The sequence below is a fragment of the Barbus barbus genome (genome assembly GCF_936440315.1).
Source record: "Barbus barbus genome assembly, chromosome: 6".
NCBI lineage: Eukaryota > Metazoa > Chordata > Actinopteri > Cypriniformes > Cyprinidae > Barbus > Barbus barbus.
In genome coordinates, this window is record NC_136734.1 from 40296840 (window position 1) to 40317795 (window position 20956).

The 20956-nt window shown below is 36.1% G+C and overlaps 3 protein-coding genes across 4 annotated transcripts in view; 2 read left to right on the forward strand and 1 right to left on the reverse strand.

Annotated features, from left to right (window-relative positions):
• Nucleotides 1–9426, reverse strand: part of LOC306871967 (hexokinase-2-like) — a 44112-nt gene extending 34686 nt beyond the window's left edge. The window contains exons 1-2 of the mRNA XM_079420259.1: nucleotides 9224–9426; nucleotides 2869–3031 (exon numbers count right to left, since the gene is read on the reverse strand). Coding sequence (XP_079276385.1) covers nucleotides 2869–3031; nucleotides 9224–9286 — 226 coding nt within the window. The 5' untranslated portion in view covers nucleotides 9287–9426. The remainder of the gene's footprint in view (nucleotides 1–2868; nucleotides 3032–9223) is intronic.
• A 3503-nt stretch (nucleotides 9427–12929) lies between these two features.
• On the forward strand, nucleotides 12930–17664 carry figla (folliculogenesis specific bHLH transcription factor; the record flags this gene model as incomplete). The annotated part of the gene is made up of 4 exons (XM_079418208.1): nucleotides 12930–13151; nucleotides 16127–16276; nucleotides 16368–16457; nucleotides 17503–17664. 4 exons carry the CDS (start codon nucleotides 12930–12932, stop codon nucleotides 17662–17664), a joined length of 624 nt encoding a protein of 207 aa, XP_079274334.1.
• A 1004-nt stretch (nucleotides 17665–18668) lies between these two features.
• LOC306871285 (beta-adducin-like) overlaps nucleotides 18669–20956 on the forward strand; it is a 29591-nt gene continuing 27303 nt past the window's right edge. Inside the window, exon 1 of one of the 2 annotated variants that reach the window (XM_079419094.1) lies at nucleotides 18669–19095. The gene's annotated coding sequence lies outside the window, so the exon portion shown is untranslated. The remainder of the gene's footprint in view (nucleotides 19096–20956) is intronic. The other variant, XM_079419096.1, reaches the window with a different exon arrangement.

The following is a 20956-nucleotide window of genomic DNA, read 5'->3' on the forward strand; positions in this document are numbered from 1 at the left end:
GGTTCACTGTTGTGAGCGCTCCATTCACGGAGACTGCATGAGATCACAGAAAGCACATCCAAAAATGACAGGAGTATTTTAAGCTCAGGGGGGAAAAATAAATAAATAAAATTATTACGCCCCCATGTCATACAGTAGGCCAAGCGCGATAATACTCCCACTCCTCATAAACAAAATATTTTGCCCAGCTCCCCCTGTCATTGATCTTGCACCCCCTCAGTGCTATATTAAATAAAATCAAAGCGGTCAAAGTAAAAATTACTTTTACTGGCCAAGTTAAAGTTACTTATTTTCTTTGTTAAATTGACTTCACTTAGATATGTAGATTTTAATTATATATAATTATGTAATATTTACTTAATTTCTTTATGAATGTTAAGTTCAATGGTAAGTGCATTGTATACAGCAGTAGCAATAAATATCCTAATGATTTTTGTCATAAAAGAGAAATGTATAATTTTGAGCCATACAATGTATTGTTGGCTATTGCTACAGATATACCTGTGTTACTCATGACTGCTTTTGTGCTGCAGGGACACATGTGACATACCTAGATTTAAAATTCTTACAATAGGATTTCATTATTTCATATAGCTTATTTGTGACATTCGTCCCATTCCATCTGCACCGTCATTAATATAAGAGTTTATCACAGATTTAAAATGATACACTAAATCTGTTTTGTGAGAAGAAAGTTGCTTAAATCTATAAGCACCCTTGAATGAGAACAGGAGCATCTCGACTGCTGCATTACAAGTCCCTGACTAAGCAGCGATTGCAAACATCCAGCGATCAGCATCATTCCCTGGGCATCACTTCCCAGCAGCACTTTGTGTCTCACTCTCCCACGTGACTGCATTTCTGTGTGCTGGTATTCTTTACCGGAACCAGAGTACAGTTATTCTTTTCACACTCCGCTTGAGACAGTGTCTCATCCCGCGTGAACGGCAAAAATCCCTCAGACACTGCTGACAGCATCAGGCTGCGACACACACACTCACATCAACACACACACACACACACTCACACACTCACACACACTCACACGCATCAACACACACACACACACACACACACACACACAGAGTAACTGGCAATAACACCACACCTGGAGAGCTGGATCAATCATTTCTTCAAGAACACAACACTTTTAGGAACAGAGCAATATGTGCCTTGTAGGATGCTAACAACAATAAACCTCCATCCTTGACTTGACCTGCATGGAAGCAGATTCCCGCTGGATACAAACACTTTAAATTCACAATATTACACACACTCCCTGTTCGCTAATTGTTTTTTTTTTCTCATTAATATTAGGAATTTGAAGTATTTTGAATAGTGCTGTCAAACGATAAATCGCGATTAATCACATCCAAAATAAAAGTTTTTGTTTACATAATGTGTGTGTACTGTGTATATTTATGATAAATACGAACATGCATGTATATATTTAAGAAAAAATATTTTGTCTATTTATTAAATGTATATATAACTTATATGAGTATAAATATATTAGTATACATTTTCAAAATATATACTGTGTGTGTGTGTTTATATACACATAATAAATATACACAGTACACACACATATATTATATAAACAAAACTATTTTCACTTATTTTGGATGCGATTAATCGTGATTAAATGTTGCCCAGGACTCATTTCAAATAAATGTTGTTCACATTCAAAGGTCTTAAGAAATTGGAAATTTAAGCAACTCTTTACAAAACATAAATGTCATTACATTAGACATCACAATATCAGGCGTAACGTTTTTAAGCAAAACTTAAAATGTTTGCTCAGTTTGAACGTTTAACTGTTCAAAGCACTGTATTTGGTCACAACACTGTTTTTCAAGAGATTGTGTTTTAAAATAAATTAATACTTTTTCTTCAAAAAAGATGCTTTAAATGGATTAGAAGTGATAGTAAAAATAAAAATTTACAATAAAGACAATAAAAATTAAGCAGCACAACAGTTTTGAGAGTTGTTTAATTGAGAGAACATCTGTAACTTTGTCCAGATTGGGGGAATTTAATGTTTCTAATATTCTTTTAATTATATAAAGGATTGTTTTGTGGTTGGGGTTTTTTTTGCATTAAAAAAAAAAGTGTTAGATTTTTGTTTGTATATGCTGTCAATTATAGTTTTTAGAAAGAATATCGGAATCGGCAAAAATCGGTATCGGCAGGTCACACTTAAAAAAAAAAAAAAAAAAACGGAAATCGGAATCGGCCAAGAAAATTGCAATCGGTGCAACATTGACAACAGTTTTTTGAGCAGCAAATCAGTGTATTAGAATGATTTCTGAAGGATCATGTGACACTGAAGACTGGAGAAAATACAGCTCTGCATCACAGATAATTACAGTTATTCACATAGAAAATAATTATTTGGAATTGTAATACTATTTCACAATATTACTGTTTTAAATGATTTTTTTAAACAGCCATGAGGAGTATAAGAGACTTCTTTCAAAAACATTATAAAAAAAAACAAACAAAAAAAAAACATTCAGCCCAAGGTCTCAATGGTAGTATTTATTCTGGTAAGACACCTGTGAGAACTCACTTCATGCATACATCCCAAATTACCTTGAGAACACTTGGTTGTCAAAGGAAAAGTGAAGCTGTAGCATTATTTGTTTGCAGGTGTCACCAGAGAATCTGTTCATATCAAATGCCCTGAAATTCAATGAATTCAGCTCAATTGGGCCACTTTTTGAAAACTGAAATCATCCTACATTTCTAAGTGCAGCTTAAGTGTCCAGATACGATTTGGCATTGTGAAAGGCAAAGCCTGAATGTCTTAGGCTATTCTGATAATGCATTCATCATCTGTGCATGTCACAATCTCATCGTCCTCACCTGTGCCATCAGGTGTGGAGCGGACGAAGGTGGGGAGCATCTTTACGGCTGCGGTTGGGTTAGTGTCTCGACCCAGTCCTTTATCCATCTCTCTCCTGAAGCGCTTGGACACATCCATCAGGTTCTCATTGGACAGCCGCATGTGATAAAGGTACTTATCCACCTGAAGAAATAAATGAAGGGGGAGTTTTTCCTGTACATTTTGATATTCACATACTCAAGAAATTACAGAGGCTGTAGCATTTCTGTTGTAAATAAATGGCCAACTATTTAAGATTAAGTGGACATTTGAGTTAAATGTTGTTTAGTCCATATTAAACAAGGATTATATCGCGCAGTAAAGTGTAAAAACAATCTGCTGTCATGTTTTATTATGCGTAATATACATTAGCTCTATTGTTTTTAATACATTTTTACAGTTTTGTTCAATAAAACCATATGATTACTTGCTTTTGATACTTTATTTGAACTAATCATTTTTGTCAAATTGCTATTATATATGTATTTTAAGTCATTGTTAAGGCTAATGTTTGCTTAGGTCTATTTTTTATCACTAAAAAATTATTATAAATATCTGAATACTCGATTAATGCTCAGAATAATCAACTGATTACTCGATTACCAAACTAATCGTTAGTGACAGCCCTAAACTCTCAGTTTGTTTTGCAAGCATGGAATACCCCAGTTTTCTCACAAAATGGTTCAAAATCTTATTTTCAATAATTTTATAGAGCACTTACAAAATGTAGTTTCTAACTGATTTAATATTTTAGGTATGAGCAGATTTTTCCATTAACATATTAATTTTCACAAATTTTACAGATCTGGAAATCACAACTTTTTTTGTTTTTCAAAAACCCTGAATAATCAAATAACTTTATAAATCTATTTGCAAAAAATGTACAATAGCTATATAACCAGAGGAACAATGTGCTCGAGTTAACCTTGCATGCTCTAAATTAAACATGCAGTATAGTGGGACCACAACAGTGCTGCTACGAGTCGGAAAGGTTTGTTAAATACTTAAAAATAATGTTCCTTAAAGAGTATACAGTGTGTGATCACATATGATCAATTTATAGCATCTTTGCTACATAAAAATATTAATTTCTATCATTTCCTTCCCCAAAAAATAATTATACTGACTCCAAGCTTTTGAATGGTGTAGTGTATAATGTTACAAAAGCTTTTTATTTCAGATAAATGCTGATCTTTGGATCTTTCTATTCAAAGAATCCTGAAGAAAAAAAAAAAATGTACTCAACTGTTTTAAATATTAATAATAATAATAAATGTTTGTTGAGCAGTAAATCAGTATATTATTATGATTTCTGAAGATCATGTGACACTGAAGACTAGAGTAATGATGCTGAAAATACAGCTGCAGATCACAGAAATAAATTACAGTTTAAAATATATTAAAAAATAGAAAGCAGTTATTTTAAATAGTAAAAATATTTCACAATTTTTCTGCTTTTGCTGTACTTTGGATCAAATAAATGCAGGCTTTTTAGAATTCTTTAAAAAAAAAACACTAAAAATATTACAGTTCAAAAACTTTTGACTGGTAGACTAGATCAGCATGAAATAACAGGGATGGAACACAATGTAGCGTTTTGTTCCAAAAGTAATCACACTGCCTGGCTCTGCCAATCAAAGTCCTGCTTTTCTCTGAAGGCCAGTAGTAACCTGAAACCATCCGCTTATTCTTACAGTCGTGATACCAGCGGAAGAATCTTTCACAAGAAAGGGAAGCTGGAATGTCCCGTACTAGATTTCACTCAAAGGTCAGACGGTGGCTTCATCAGAGCAGTTCCTGATTGCTGTTATATTAGATGAAGAAAGAGCCTCTGGAGCCAACATCCTTCCAGATTGTAAAAGAAATGCAGCTCCGTCTGCAATTTCAGCTCAATAATGGTTTGAGTCTCTGTTAAATAGCACATATTCTGAGGCTAGCAGATATCTATAGAAAGCATGCTGTGGACAGCATTTACAGTCACACTATTCCATCCCAGCAGGAAAAATGGTTTGTCTTGGGAAATACGAAGAACTACAGTGAGATGTGAAAGTCGACAGGCTGTTTTTAGAATATGACAGCGGACAAAACATCATACAGCTGCCCAACATTAGAAACATGGGGAGTAAGATCAGATGGTAAACAAATCAACCCATGTTCCTAACGCACAGGGCCCCAAAACAACATGCATGATCCCAAAGAGCCTGAACATCAAGCTTTTTACAGTTATTTACATTTACAGTTATTTAGCAGGCACTTTTATCCAAAGCGACTTACAAATTACAATCATAAGATTTATGTGAGAAGTGAAACAATAGAGAGAGAGACAGAGACAGAGACAGAGACAGACAGAGAGACAGACAGAGAGACAGACAGAGAGACAGAGAGAGACAGAGACAGAGACAGAGAGAGAGACAGAGACAGAGAGAGAGACAGAGAGAGAGACAGAGAGAGAGACAGAGACAGAGAGAGAGACAGAGACAGAGAGAGAGACAGAGAGAGAGACAGAGAGAGAGACAGACTGGTCACCTTCAAGGTCTTGTCTCCGTTCTCAAATAGCTCTGGAAATATCAGATTCAATGAATGAACAGCAAGGCTGATGTTAATTGCATACCGTATGTGACAGTAGTACACACAAACGAGTATATAATTATTGTGTTAAGAGATATTTTAATAATCTTTGGCTTAAACTTGGAGTAAAAACAGCATTGCAGTTGGTACTTGATTCATTTAATTGCATGCTTAAAAAAAAAACAGGTCTTTCTGTGGCATTTTTAAAATCAAACAGATTTATGAAAAATAGGAAATATAATCCTTTGTGCTCATTTAGTGAAAATCATGCGCTGATCATTTTAATTTAATAAAATGCAAAGATTTTAAAAATATCCTAATCATATATATTTAATTATCTTTACAGTATTTCATTCAAATCTATTTAACCACAATGTTAAAAAGATGGTTCATCTGAAAACAAAACAAACCCAAAAAACTTTAAAAGCATTTCCAGTGCAAATACATCAACGCTTAGATATCCATCAAATATCATCAGAAGAGCGAGGTTTATGTCAACCAGATGTATTGGCCAGTAAGCTGATGGTTTTTGTCAGAAAAGTCAAGAATCCAGTGTTAAATCTCCCTATACTGTTTTATAAGTGTTTAAGAACATTGTTCAGTTATAGGTCTTCAATGCTGCTGAAAAAGTAATTACTTCAATCATTTTTCTGCCCTGTGGTCAATTCTATTCAGGGCTGAACTCCACACCTTTCCAATTACGCACCAATTTCAACACCAGCATCACGTTTCACTTGATTTTAACCCCAACACATGCATGGCCAAACATCAGAGTGTATCCACACAATAACAAAGCAGAAGAAATGAGGATCCTTAAGATGAAAGAAACTCGTTTCATTTGCACAAGACATTTCTCCACTCTAGAACTCAAGTGTGTAATAATGTCAGCACATGAGGAAGGTCAGAGTCTGTGCAATGAATGATTGAAAAGGAATATCAATCCCGGCAGAATATTTTACCGCTTCATATACAGACAGCTCCAATAATACAACATAACGCTGCAGCAGAAATCAGCAGAGCTCAAAGCGGACAACTGCTTATACAACCATTAATCTACAAAATCGACAAACTGTTTCAAGGTCAGGGCCCTGCTCCCACCTTATAAAGCACACTTGAGACACTTAAAACAAGTAGTTTCATTTCATTATACACTTTCTCAGAACTAAGTTTAACTTGCAGAAAATCGGAACATCACATAAAGCATTTGATAATACGCCCCGTTTCCATCGAGTTCCTGAGAAATCGATGCAAAGTATTTAGAATAAAAAAAGAAAACTAAGTGCAAGTGGCAAAGCGTATGGCTCGTTTGTGCTACATAATAAATTACTTGCATCTCAGAACGCTTGGATGAAGAGCATCAACGTAACAGCGTCAAGTTCTCTCACGTTTGCAGATGTTTGGGAACGCTTGATAACATGACAAGACAGTTCTGGGAGGCAGTTATACCAAATCATTTTGATGACAGTCTTTGGCTCAAACATTTCAGGATGCTCATTTGAGATGGTGTGCAACGAGTTTGCTGCGCTGCTTAGTCCAATTATCCAATCACAAGATCTGCTGAGGCACAATTGCAAGTTTTTTACTTTATTCGTAATCGCTGTTTATACACATTTACCCGCCTCGACTGAGCATGTACATTTTTTTAATACACAGTTTAAAATTTGATGTGCATCTTGGCATTTCCATGCAGCGTTTTTAATGCGCTTTTCAAAAATTCTCAAACAAATACATGGATGGAAAGGAATTCAATGAATCAGGGTAGTTTTGGACTCTGGCTCTGACACAAGACTATGTAAAGAATGTTATGACTGTATTCCACACTTCACATATTTATTTTTCTGTAAAACACAAAGATGTTTTTAAAATGTCTCAGTATAGTTTTACTGTCCACACAGTTAACGTTAATAAGGTCCAATGTTGTTTAAGCCCACTGATTTTCATGGGTGGAACGTGCAAAAGAAAGAAATGCAGAATGTAAAAGTAAAGTCGTGACGTATTGTCAAGTATGGTGACCCATACTCGAAATTGGTGCTCTGCGTTTAACCCATCCAAGTGCACACACACAGCAGTGAGTAGTGAACAAATGCACACACACACACACACACACACCGTGAACACACACCCGGAGAACACCCGGTGAACACACACCAGCCATGCTGCAGCGCCCGGGGAGCAATTGGGGGTTCGGTGCCTTGCTCAAGGGCACCTCAGTCGTGGTATTGAGGGTGGAGAGAGCGCTGGACATTCACTCCCCCCACCTACAATCCCTGCCGGCCGGGGACTCGAACCCGCAACCTTTCGATTACGAGTCCGACTCTCTAACCATTAGGCCACGACTTCCCCACTATGGAAGTCGTGGTCGTTGATGCCGGTCGTTGATGCCGTTTATAACCAAACTCTAAAACAAAACTCTATTCTGTTACTGTGTGAACACAAATGATGTTTTAGCTCATAACACTATAAACGGTGGCATGTGTAGGAGGGCAGGTGCAAGATGTAGAAATATCATGGTCAGAAAACATCTGGTCAATTCCAGAGATGGCATCCGCTGGTCTGAAGAGCGTTGAGGACATCACAGCAAAGCAGAAGTCAGACGTCGCCACTTAAATTACTATTTCAATTCGTTTAATTAAATAATGTAACGATTACATTTGATCACTTTTCTAAATTTCTAATGAATGTTTTCAACTGTTTTTGAAGCATGTAAAGCAGGCAGGGTTATAAGATTATAATCATTTAATTTAAAGCACAGCCACCACTAAATCAGATTTAGCAGCTCTTTTTACTTTGAGGTCGTTTTGAGGTTAAATGCAGATTTAAAACCATAACAAGATATAGTTTATGAAACCGTTTTTGAAATCAAATCTTTGCATAACTATGACAGAAAACATCTTTCAAACCCAAATAGGAAGTAAAACAGGTATGGTATAAACATGTCCTAAACTCCTAAAACACTGCTGTTTTATATTCTAAAGCAGTCAATGCAATTTGAGAAAGAAATCAATCAATATTCATATGTAGCCCCCTCTGAAATCGTTAACATTGTAATTTAATTACTTTTTTAACAGATTACAGTTATATTTCTTTTGTAATTATGTAATTCTGTTACATGTAACTAGTTATTTCCCAACACTGGTTACAATGTATCCGAGGTCACTGAGGTCACTGAGGTCACGGCACGGCTTTGTTACAGTGAAACACTCTGAAGTCGCGCGAAGAGGAGTGACACGCGACTGGCGGGGCTCTAGAGTGTCAGGTTACCGTGGTAACGCGCGCTAAAGGTGAGTCGTGGCAGGAAGCGCCACAAAAACTCGCCAGGCAAGTTTCTCCAAAATCATTTTTGTGTTGACTATGAATGACTTCTATGGACCATCTTCTCACACTAACGGCCAGACTCTTGTGATATGTAACAGAAACGAATAACATCCGAGGTTATCAGTTCTCAAACTGCGAGGGCTCCCCAATTACTTTAAAAACGCGGAAACTGCGTATTTGCGGCTGACGCGCGGAATTCATGCGTCACGACGTCAGGTACTTGGAGATATAAATGAATATAACTGGGTATTAACTCAATATCGGAGTCTGGTATGGGTATGATTATGCTGTTATCTTGTGTTAAGTGACCTCGCTGTCACAAACACGTGTGTCTGTTCGAGGATGTGAAGCACGCACTATAATAACAAACTAACATCATAACGATCTCCACTCATCCATAGGCCTGATTAAGTCGATAAAACATCGATAAACCGGCTGCTGTAGGCTACTTACTTTCTGGATGTGGTCATGTTGAAGCTCGGTGAAGTAGTATGCCAGTAAATGAGACGCGATCATCGTCTTCTGTCTGCTTTGGGTCTCTTAAACTTCTTAAATGTGTGCTGGGTGTGTTCTCAACTGATTGTAAGTCACTTTTGGCATGTGCTCATGTTCTTCAAGTTTCTCAAACTCTCTCTTGGTCTTGTGTTATCCGGGATGATGCTGGAAATGATGTCACTGTTAATTCCACCCACTTCACACACTAGTAATTTGACTAGGCTTACGTCACTGAGATCCTTGCCGCTGATTGGCCACGAGGAAGACGTGTGAGACTTCGGCGATATATTATTACAATAAAGATAGATAGATAGATAGATAGATAGATAGATAGATAGATAGATAGATAGATAGATAGATAGATAGATAGATAGATAGATAGATAGATAGATAGATAGATAGATAGATAGATAGATAGATAGATAGACAGATAGACAGATAGATAGATAGATAGATAGATAGATAGATAGATAATATGTAATATATTATTCTAATATGTTATTATGTTTATTATTATAAATTGAATATAATATATTTATTGACATATATAATAGTTATCTGTATAAATGATAAAACACTATTATGACAAGGTAATATTTATTTTATTATATTATACATGTTTATTATATTTTATTATCATCTCACACATCATGGATCTATATTTTATAATGTATTTTTAGAATAAAAATACATATCTTATATGACTTATTATATAATTAGCATCAAACAAACAATATAATTCTTATTCTCAAGGATTAAACGGAAAAAAAATGATTGCACAAATTAGGTGGTGATATGCATTAAGTATGTAAATGACTTTTGAACAGAAGATGAAAGAAACTTTTCTTAGTCGGTTTCCATAGTGACTCGTTGTTGAGAATGTCTTGTGTGTTAACCAGGAACAAACTCTGAGTTGAATGAACTTAACCCCAGATGCGTTTTTGGAAGCAGCACACCGTCAGTAAGCAAGCTTTGGGTTAATCAACCGAGAGTTCAGGGTTTAGCAGATCATGGTCAATTACATGAATACCCCCTGATTGATTACACTGATGATTGCAAACATATTTTGTATTACAAGTTTTCTAAAATGTTAGGTTTAGATATGCAAATTAGTCATTATTTAATTAAATATGCGCTTATTTGCATAAGTTTGTAGTACAAAAATCTAAACACTGGATGATGTCAGTTTCAAAATTCTTGTTTAATTATTTTAATTTTTTGACATTAGAGTCAAAAGGGATTTTTGAGTATCTCATTTTTGTCACTCCATAATTCAGAAAATGCTTAGAACGGACAGAAAACACTATATTTTCACAATTTTTGGGGGATTAAAATGTTGTATATTATCAAGCAAATTATATATGAACAAATCTGTCTGTAAAAACCTTCAGGATATAGACTATAGGAATAAAAATGTAAAGTTTAGTGTGTGTAAGTGCTACTGAAGTGGAGATTTATGGCTCAGTGTAGGAGAAAAAAACTCATTTTGAGAAAACAGCCTTTAAAAATATGTATATGTATTGACACAAATAGATAAAGTGCTATAAAAGAAACACTTTAGATGTTTTCTTTCCACTAGTCTGAAAAAACCAAAAAGCCCAAAATCTCAAACTTGACAGGTGCATGAAAAACAGTGTTTTTGCCTGCAGTGTCTCTTCTTTTTCCCTTAACAATGGATGGATATTTGTTCTGGAAAACTACCATTGTAACTACTTTTTGTAGTTTTTTATGTGAAGAATTTATAATTAATTCAGTTCTCATAATTCAAATAATCCATAGATTGTCTGTATAACCTGACCAGATGTAGATGTGCAACTAGGCACGTCTCCTTTAGAGCATATTTCATAATTACCAGCAATAGTTACATTATGACTATTTTTCTCTGCAGCAGCGTCTTGATTTCAATCCCTTCCACCCACGCATTTGGGAAGTTAGATGTTTTAGCTCACACATCATAGATCTAAACCAGAGTTCATAAGGTCAGAAATCCCTGGAAATGTGTCTAAAAAAACCGTGTGACCATCTGTTACAAACCTGCCATGGAATTTGTTGCTAGATTTGATATGTATTCATTATAATTATATATACATCACATGGCATTCTGTCGCAGTCTTTCCTAGTCTGAGATTTGGCCAAAGCAATGTAAGTTCATTACTGAGACAGACTTTAGAAATACATGCAACACCACTTCTGCTCACTAGATTTGAGATAGTATGATTATAAATTCACAGAAGAGCCGGTCCTCTGTTATCAGATTAAGTTCCTGACGTCCCACAGGCGCATTAATGTAAGACAGCAGCTGATCAGATTCCAAGCCTACGAATGCAACTCAATTGTTCACAAACTCATAGGACACCTACAGCCTCTTGCATGAAATACACGAGCCCACTTTCTGAATAGTTTTCAGTTTTTGTGCCATAAAATCAATGGTGGCTTTTTGTCACTTATTTATATATTTTTATTTACATCAGTTGTTTCTTCTCCATTGCGATACATATTAAATGATCAAACAACTAATATGCAACATATGTGACTTTTTGGAAATTTAGCCTATATTTTTGTTCTATATGGTTTACCTGCTGAAAAAATAAAATGCAATTTATTTCCTAAAAAGTGTTCCTTGCATAATTTATTGTGTGGTTTTATGGATTTAACCGGAAAGTAATGAAGCTGAACGGGATGTTTGCACTCCACACAGTTATTCTTATGAATGAACTTTGCTAGGAATATTTCCAGCAATATTAAGACACTCTGAAGTAAAGTACATAAGTATAAGTATGCAGTGTCTTTTTTTAACCACAGTGCATTGCACAAATGACTCATTTCCATAGAACTGATTCATAAAGGATTTATTTTAAAGCGGAGATAATGAGCTTTTTTGTGTGCTTGTGTAATTATCATCAGTGAACATATACGTTCATGACCAGAGACAGTTTCACTGAATGAAGAAGTGGAGATAGATTTTTAAGTGTGTCTTTTGCTACCAAATGAAAGGGAAGAAAGGCAAAAATAAATAACAATGCACGCATGAAGATTCAAAGTTTATGCAAATGCAATCTGCTGCATTCATGTTTGTATTTTCTTTGCTGCAAAATTATGAACGGGCCGACATTAACAGCTTTCAAATAGGATGTTGTTGTTATTCAGTAACAAAACTAAAAATCTTTTGCTAAGAATTTGTAAACAAAGGAAAAACTGAATGTCAGGCTGGTTGTGTTTAAGAATAATTAAGTTTCTGAACAAATTATTGTTCATTATTATTTCTCATAACAATGCATTATTATTATTATTAGTTGCTGATATGATTTATAATGATGTTAGACAGATTAACATCACTGCCAGCAGAATAAGAGCTTAACATTCAATCACATCACAAATCTTCAAAAGAGTGTCAGTGGAGTGAAATGCATTGGCAGAAAGACAGCGCCATCTAGCGGCCAGACCCCGATGTTGCAGCCAATCATCGCAGGTGCAGGGGGCGGAGTTTGTGCTCAGGTGCCATGAGTTTGAAATAGATTTCTTTCATCAGTAAGTTCGCAGACTTCTAGACCAATAGATTTTACAATATGATCAATTGAAATGCTATGTCTCTTCACAGATATATTAAATGATGAACTGCGCTGAAAGCTTGTGTCGGTTAGTGTTTTGAAGGAATGCAGGTGAGATGAGCAGCAGGAGGTTCAGGGCTGTGGTGGGTCTCATGAAGGTCCCAGAGCGCGAGCTCATGGGGGATGTTTTATTACGCGACAGCGCTGAGCCTTCGCTTCCAGTTCACGTCAATATCGCCAAATTTGTCCGCTTGGATGACGGTCAGTATATCGACACCGAGGACCGAGATAAAGCTGTGAAGAGACGACAGCTCGCAAACGCGAAGGAGAGACTGAGGGTGAGTGTGTGTGTGTGTGTGTGTGTGTCTCATTTGTTACCCACACTTGTGCATTGCTGCCCTCTTTTGGCGAATAAAGTGCTGCTGGTGTGCATTTGCTCATTTTTCTGGAGATTCCTGGTCACTTCTGATGCTCTTGTATAACTTTAGCTCATGTTTTCTTGTGTGATGTGCTGCAGCTCTTCTGGAGAGGGGGGCAAAACTGGTGAAGAGGGGTAAAAGGCCCCCCTCCCAAAACAGCCACAAATGAAGTCAAGACTGAAAAAATCACATAAGTAAATCACATTTTCAGTAAGAGTGTTCTAAAGCTTGTTTTGTGGAACGTCACCATCATTTTTATATATATATATATATATATATATATATATATATATATATATATATGAGAACAGTAGGGCCTGTACATAAGGAGTATGTGCTATTTAATAAAAATTATAATTTTCAGAATGATTGATTTGTTTTCCTTCTCAAACAGTCTGTGGGGTAAAATGCCCCCGAGGGTTCTGACAGAATATTCTGCTCTGAACAACAAATCCTTAGGTTTTTTTTTTTTTTCTTCAAATGTATTCTAACTAGTTGGTGGAATCAAAATATTTGGGTTTTATATATATATAAAATGACCTTAAGTTAGCATCAGGTAGCTGTTAGCTAGCCACTTAGCATCAGCTAACGTTTGTTTGTTTTATGCACTGATTTTGCTGTAAATGTTAGACTGGGGGCAATTTACCCCATAGGTGGTGTAAAACACCCTGCTTGGTACAAATACATTTTTTGTTCAATCTAATAACATGAACTCTCTGGACATTTTTCATACTTTTATAATTTATGTCAGTGTCACTAAACTTCTGAACTCATTAACTTTTTTACAGTAATTTACACCGTCCTTAAAGAGGGTTTTTCCCCACTCTTTTTTTTTTAATTAGAGTTTGAATTAGTTATTAGTTTCCTGTTTTGGGATGTTTTTTTGTTTTCTAAGTCACCAGAGCAGCAGATGGTTTAAATTGAAACCTGATTATATCCATTGGTTGAATAAGGTTAAACCTCTATAGAATTCTCTAAAATTAGTTAAAAACACGAGAACCCTGAAGTTGGTTTCTACTGGATTTGTATAAACTAAAAGCCAATTCTTTTATTTTATGCTTATTTATTTTTTTCCTGGTTCATTTTATTTTGGCATAAAGTTTAGTTTTGTTTTGGGTTCTGCTCATCCAAGGCTGAATATGATTGGTTATATTATGGAAAGTCCTTGTTTGGTTATAGACTTTGTGGTGGTCGTAAATACTGTTTAACATGAAGGCATTCTGAGATGGAAACATCATTTATCTTGAAAAAACTAATGTTGAATACATATTTTGCCCATGCAGCTTGAAGATGAGATTGAAATATTAACCAAAAGTGGCATTCACCTTAACAGCTGGGTTATACAATAAATAAAATGAAGTCTGAGGAGCAGTGTTTTAATTTCTTTTTTTTTTTTAAATGAAGGCATGGCGACGCTCTTTCCATCTCTTCTGCAGTACAGCTCCGTTTGCTGAACATGCAGACTCCGTTCAGTCTTTGTTAACCTCAGCATTGAGGTGTATTACTGGTTCACATAAGGTGTTAATATAAAAATCTCTCATTAACTTGCACCTGAAGGATTTGCTATTCAAAGCTTCAGGGCTTTCATGCATTAGCTGGAACATTGTTCTGCTGCCTTCAGTGTATTTCCGTCAGTAAAAGCATATCTAGTTTAAAAAAAATCCATAGTCGTTAGTCTTAATGTGCAATTTGAACATTTTAATTCGGTCAAAGCTATAATTATTAAAGCTGTAATGGACAATTGTTTCTTTTGTAAAGCCTATGTTCTTTCTGAATGGAAGCTCTCTGGATTCAAAATATGCAATTTGCAATTATGGAAATTAATTTAAGCGTAATTAGAGCGACTAGCTGACTTTCTCAGAGTTGATCTGATGCATATGGCACATTTGTTTTAATGAGTCCTTGATGGTCATTCACTGTGATGCATTTCAGTGTTTTCAGCTCATTGTAGTTTTTACTCCTTTTAAAGATGCTTTGTGGTTTGAGTCAAATTGTAAATAATTGTTTTAATCACTTTTGTTAAATTTAAAAATGTTAATGAGATATAAGAATGTTCTGGAAAGTCTTTGTCAGCACTTTTCTATCAAAAAGTGCTGTGAAACATTGAAAAATAAATAATTCTCTCTTTTTTCCAATGTTTCACGTCACTGTTTGCAGCTGTTGACTACCTTGGTGTGTGTGTGTGTGTGTGTGTGTGTGTGTGTGTGTGTGTGTGTGTAGTTCTGTGTATGTGACCCTGGAGCACAAAACCAGATATAAGGGTCAATTTTTCAAAATTGAGATTTATACATCTGAAAGTTGAATAAATAATCTTTCCATGATGCAAAAAATTAATCTTTAAAGTTGTCCAAATGAAGTTCTTAGCAATGCATATTACTAATCAAAAATGAAGTTTTGAAATTTACGGTAGAAAATTTGCATGTAACATGAGCTTTACTTAATGTATAAATGACTTTGGCATAAAAATTAAATTTTTGAATCGGTGTATATTTGGATATGCAATAAATATATCCCAGCGACTTAAGACTGGTTTTGTGGTCCAGGGTCACATATAATTATATTTAATTACACAGCGTGTCAGTTACTGAATTTACTTATTATTTTTGTGTGTATGAAGAGTTCATATGCCGTCTGAAGTTTACTTCTAAAATGAGCATTTTTATCGGGTCCATATATTTATTTTCAGTTATTTCACTTTAATTGCATAGAAAAGAACCTATAAATTGGCGTTAGAGTAAAATTACTGAACCTAGCAGCCTGATTTAAAAATGCTCCTTTTTAGGTGAATTTCAGATGCCACTTAGAGGCTTTTGCACACAAACGCAATGCGTTGTTTTTTGGTTCTGTGAGAAGTGTTCTGCAATGTTGGCAGTAGTGTGCTGTGCTCTGCTCAGGTGAGGAGTCTGAACGGCATGTTCTCGTACCTGCGGCGTATTGTGCCAGTGATGCCTCGAGACCGAAAGCCCAGTAAAGTGGACATGCTGAAGGCTGCAACCGAGTACATCCGGCTCCTGTCAGCCGTGCTCAAACACGCCTCTGCCACCGTGAGTCACTCATTCCCTCTGTTACACTTCACTCCCTACTGTACTGCAAGATATTACAGGGTTTTTATTAAAAAAACATTTTTTTTGGCAGAGTAATGGGGATGCAAATGTTTTGCTGGAGACTGGAATCAACTGCTCCAGCTTGGAGACTGACTGCTCTGAACTCTGGAGCATGGAGGATGTGAGTTCTGTTACGGTTCCTAACAAGAAGTTAATAATGTGCTTTAAGCTGCGGTATTAAATGCTTGCATTCTGATGCTACAATGGAAATAACACTATTGTTCAAAAGTCTGGGGCTGGGAAGATATTTTTAAAGTCTTTTTGAAAGATGCACATCAAGATTCATCAACAGTCTGAAATAACTTTAAAAAAAAATTATAAAGTGAGTGATTGTGGAAAATCAGCTTCATTTCATTCAGGCTGAGCAGAAATGTGCTTTTAGCTGCAGATACTGACTTTTATAGCTTTATAAATGAGGGAGGTTTATAAGAAACTCTGGTAGCTTGTATGTAAATCAGTGATCAGTCTTTAAAACAACAACAAAATACTTATCATAAAATGTGTAAGTTTCAGCTGTCACTCTAAATTTCCCAATAATATATCTTGGTAAGATTATTTTTAATTGCTTAGCTTTATGATCAAAGCTGTTGTTTTTAATGTGGGGGGGCAAATAAATATATGCAGTACAAAGATTAAGACATTCCTTAATCCTAATATCATTTGATACTCATTTTAACATTTCTGATAATTGATAAGCTAATAATAAAATGTGCAGTAAAAATCATTTCCAATCAATATCCTTTACCTACAATGTCATTTCAATGTGTTTTTTATTTTTTTTAAATCATCCCATTAAGAATCTCTATGGACAAGCCAGTAAACCTAAGCTTGGGCTAGTAGTAAGTATATAAGTTATAATACAAATTTGTATGATTAAACAAACGCTTGCTTGCTTATGTGAAAGACCGTGTACCATGATCTGAATGAGGACATTTGCAGAAAGACACTAAAAGTCCTCTTACTTGCTGAACAAATCCGCTGTCAGACAGAAGGCATGGTTGCGTGCAAACCGGTTTTGATCCTGTTAATAAATTTAAAAGCATCAGAAATGTATCAAACACATACAGTAGGTTTTTAGTGTTAATTTCTTTGAGGACCCATTCCTCCTGACCTCAGAATGGTAGTGGTTTTGGTTGGATCAGTGCTGGTCTCCGTCTCCCTGTCAGGTCCTGGATTCGACGTCGAGCCCCTTTCTGTCTGAGAGCATGACGACCGCAGCGGATGATGACCTCGATCTCAATAACATGACGGTGCAGTGTGTCGTACCCATGTACATCGTTCAGGTCGGCTCAGAACAAACTGTGCTGACCAGTGCACTCTCGTCTTAGGTGCATTATATTATATTATCACTGACATGTGCCTCTTCACTCTTTGTGCCATTTGTCTCTAATATTAGTAATGTTACTAAAACATGTGAAATGTCAAGATAGATGATTGATTTAATTCTGAACTGTCATGAGACTTTTTGTTGTATTTATTTCCTCGTAAGAGCAAACTCCTTTACATATGGGAGAAAATATATATATAAAGTTTAAGTTGAGTCTTTGTTTTGCAAATGTAAATAAATTGTAAATAGTAATTTTTAAAGTGTTTTCATTTTTACAGCGCATTAATATTTTACACACGATTTCAGTAAGAAATTGCCGGAGCTGGATAGATTACTTGCAAATTGTAGTGTTACTGATTACATGATACACTTTTTAGATTACTTTGGTTAAACTTGTTTTAAACTTACATTAAATGTACTGTTGACATAAGAGAGAGAAAATATATTCCATATATCAACACCATAAAGTGCTTTGCACATCACATTACACCAGTGTTTGCCAAACTGAGCTTAAAGTAAGAATTGCAGTGAGTTTGTGATTTTAGATAAAAAGCTAATTAAATCTTAATGTACTTTAAACCCTTGAAGACTAAATAGTTTAACTGCATGTGACCATTAACCAACGTCAGAGAACTGTGAATGTGATTTAAATTATACATTTATATTGTATTCTTAAGGGGTCTAGCTGACACAATTTTTGGGAATCCCTGCATTATACGAACACATGTTAATAAACAATGAAAACAAGCTATTTTATGTATAAATCTCAATTTCCAAAAATTGACCCTTATGACTGGTTTTGTGCTCTAGGTTCACAAATAAGCCACTATATAGTTTTTATACTTAGACCTCGCAAAAGCTATTTGATATTTAATTGGAAGCATGAGTCGTACTTTTGTTCTTTTTAAATGGGAACATGAATCATCTTTTAAGAAAAACCATGTGACCTTTGCTGCTTGTAATATCAGTAAAGCTCCAGCATGTGGCGCCAGCGGCCGCGTCTTCAGTCCGCAGCTGCATCATTCAGCGGGGAAAGACATCCAGAATAAAGCATCTGTGATCCGACAAATCCACGCCATTCGCTGCTCCGAGCTGGAAAACCTTCAGACTGCTTCCCTTTCATTCAGCTGTGCCGGTGTTTCTCCGCTGCAGTCGAGCAAAGCCAGGGTTCTGGTGAAATCCTCGCAGGATCTGCATGCAGACAGCAGGGAGGTGATGAATCTGGCAGGCGTGGTCGTGGGCTGGTCCAGCCTGCCATAAACGTCAAAAAAAACAGAGGGATGCGTAGGTCTAGGAAAACACAGACCCAAAACAACACCGTTCATACTGGGAAAACGAGCCTAATTATCGGTCGCTAGGTTTTGACACATTGCATCGCAGATTCACAGGGCGTCTGTGCGCGCAAAGGACAAAGAGGAGAGGATGTTGTAAGGTACGCATCTCTTGCCTCATTTTTCCATCACTATTTTAGTCAATAGCTGAGTTTTCCAGGGATGTAATCAGTGCATGAAGGAATTTCAGACTCCACGAATGCATCACATCGATGCTGGATCGCCATGATGTTGTATGAGCGCGCGAATATCCTATAATAATGATTCATTACACCCTCCCTCATCAGTAAGAGCACTGGACAAAACGCAGTTAGGTTGTGTGTATTGTTTAAATATGCATGCTACTATTATTAAAGCGTGTTGTCTTGAATTAATCGGAGGCTCTGGAGCCTTGTTTTCATTTGCGTGTTAAAGATCGTTTGAAAGCATGATGCTTCTCGTGTAGACTCGAAACCTGTTTCTGTTTTATTTACCCCTCATGTTAGAGTATAATTTATCCACAGTTGAAAGCACGGTTGTATAGTTTATGGTGTTTTATGGTTATGATGCTGATGCTGATGCTGCGGGGCTCGTGTTGTTGCTAGGCAGCCGCGTACAGGCCTGAAAGAACACATATTAACCGATAATAATAATTTATCAATGAGTGCATGTATAAATGACTCCATTATGCCCTTTTAGTATCAACGTAACAGTTAAAAGCTGCTTTTGTCGCCCTCTGTTACATCAGCCCCTTTCACAGCAGTTGAGAGGGTGTTGTTTTGCTCTGGAAGAGGTGGGTGTGACACATGAGTCTTTCTTTCTCCCTGGAATAAGAGCCCTGGAGAGAAAGAGAAGATGGCACGGCCCTCTCTGCTCAGTCTCAGCGCTCCTAAAACCTCTGTCAAACAGTCTATAGACCACAATTAAATGACCCGTTTTTTATTAGGGTTGGCTGACTCCTTTTCTTTTTAATTACCTTCTTGAGCACTTAATGGATATTATGATAATGTATTCATTAAATTTGCCGTTTTTTCATGAGGTTCAGCTGCAGGGGGAATGGGATTGAGGGGGTTGTGGGTATGTAATAGACTTATGCCAAATATACACTTCAAATGTGGCACAGAAGCTTAATTTTTTTTTGTAAAGATGCCTTTAGATCATAGATTGTCCAGAATTTAACAATATGAATGGTAAAAACCTTCATCCTGTAGGACTCCCAAACTTTTTTGTCAGCCAAACAACTCTGACCTAAAATATTTAGTCCCCCCTGAGATTTTGTTCATTTAAAATATTTAATAACACATACAAAAGCTGTCACTGGGGTACCTCAAATATGCATATTAGGATCCAAATTGTAAATATTAAAGGATACTGCCAGTGATCAGTTAATGGTCACATGACGTAGATAAACATAAAATTTCATCTTGTATTTGTTTTAAAATGAGTGAGCTAAAAAAAAAAATTTAATTTTTATATTATACACCCTGCAGCTCGGACCCTGGTCTAAAATATTTGTAAAATACTTTTAAGAACTTACATAAATGTAATTTCACATGCACTTTAATGTTGACTGTCTGTCTGTATGTTCTTGTATTTCATGACAACTCTCAGAATGATTTTTACCAGCATTTATTAAGCATGGCATGTATATAGGCTTGGTCTTGGCAGACTAGATCTGCTACGCTGCTGCTGCATACATCTGAAATGCACATGAAACAGTGAATTGAATTCAGATTGCTGCAAGGAAAATAGGGAGAACGCTGAGCAGATCTAGGCAGGTGGTGCTGGGGAAGGTGGAGGGTTAGCGAAATCCCATGGCACTCTGCAATGAACTGATTCGAAGGAATCGGCTTTAAGCAAGGCAATCAGCTGCTCAGAAGAGTTTCATAACTGAACTATATATTTTTGCGGCTTTGGAGCCCCTTACAGTTAAGTGAGTGGAATTCGCTGTCGTAAATATATCACAGTGCATTTGTTGCTGCT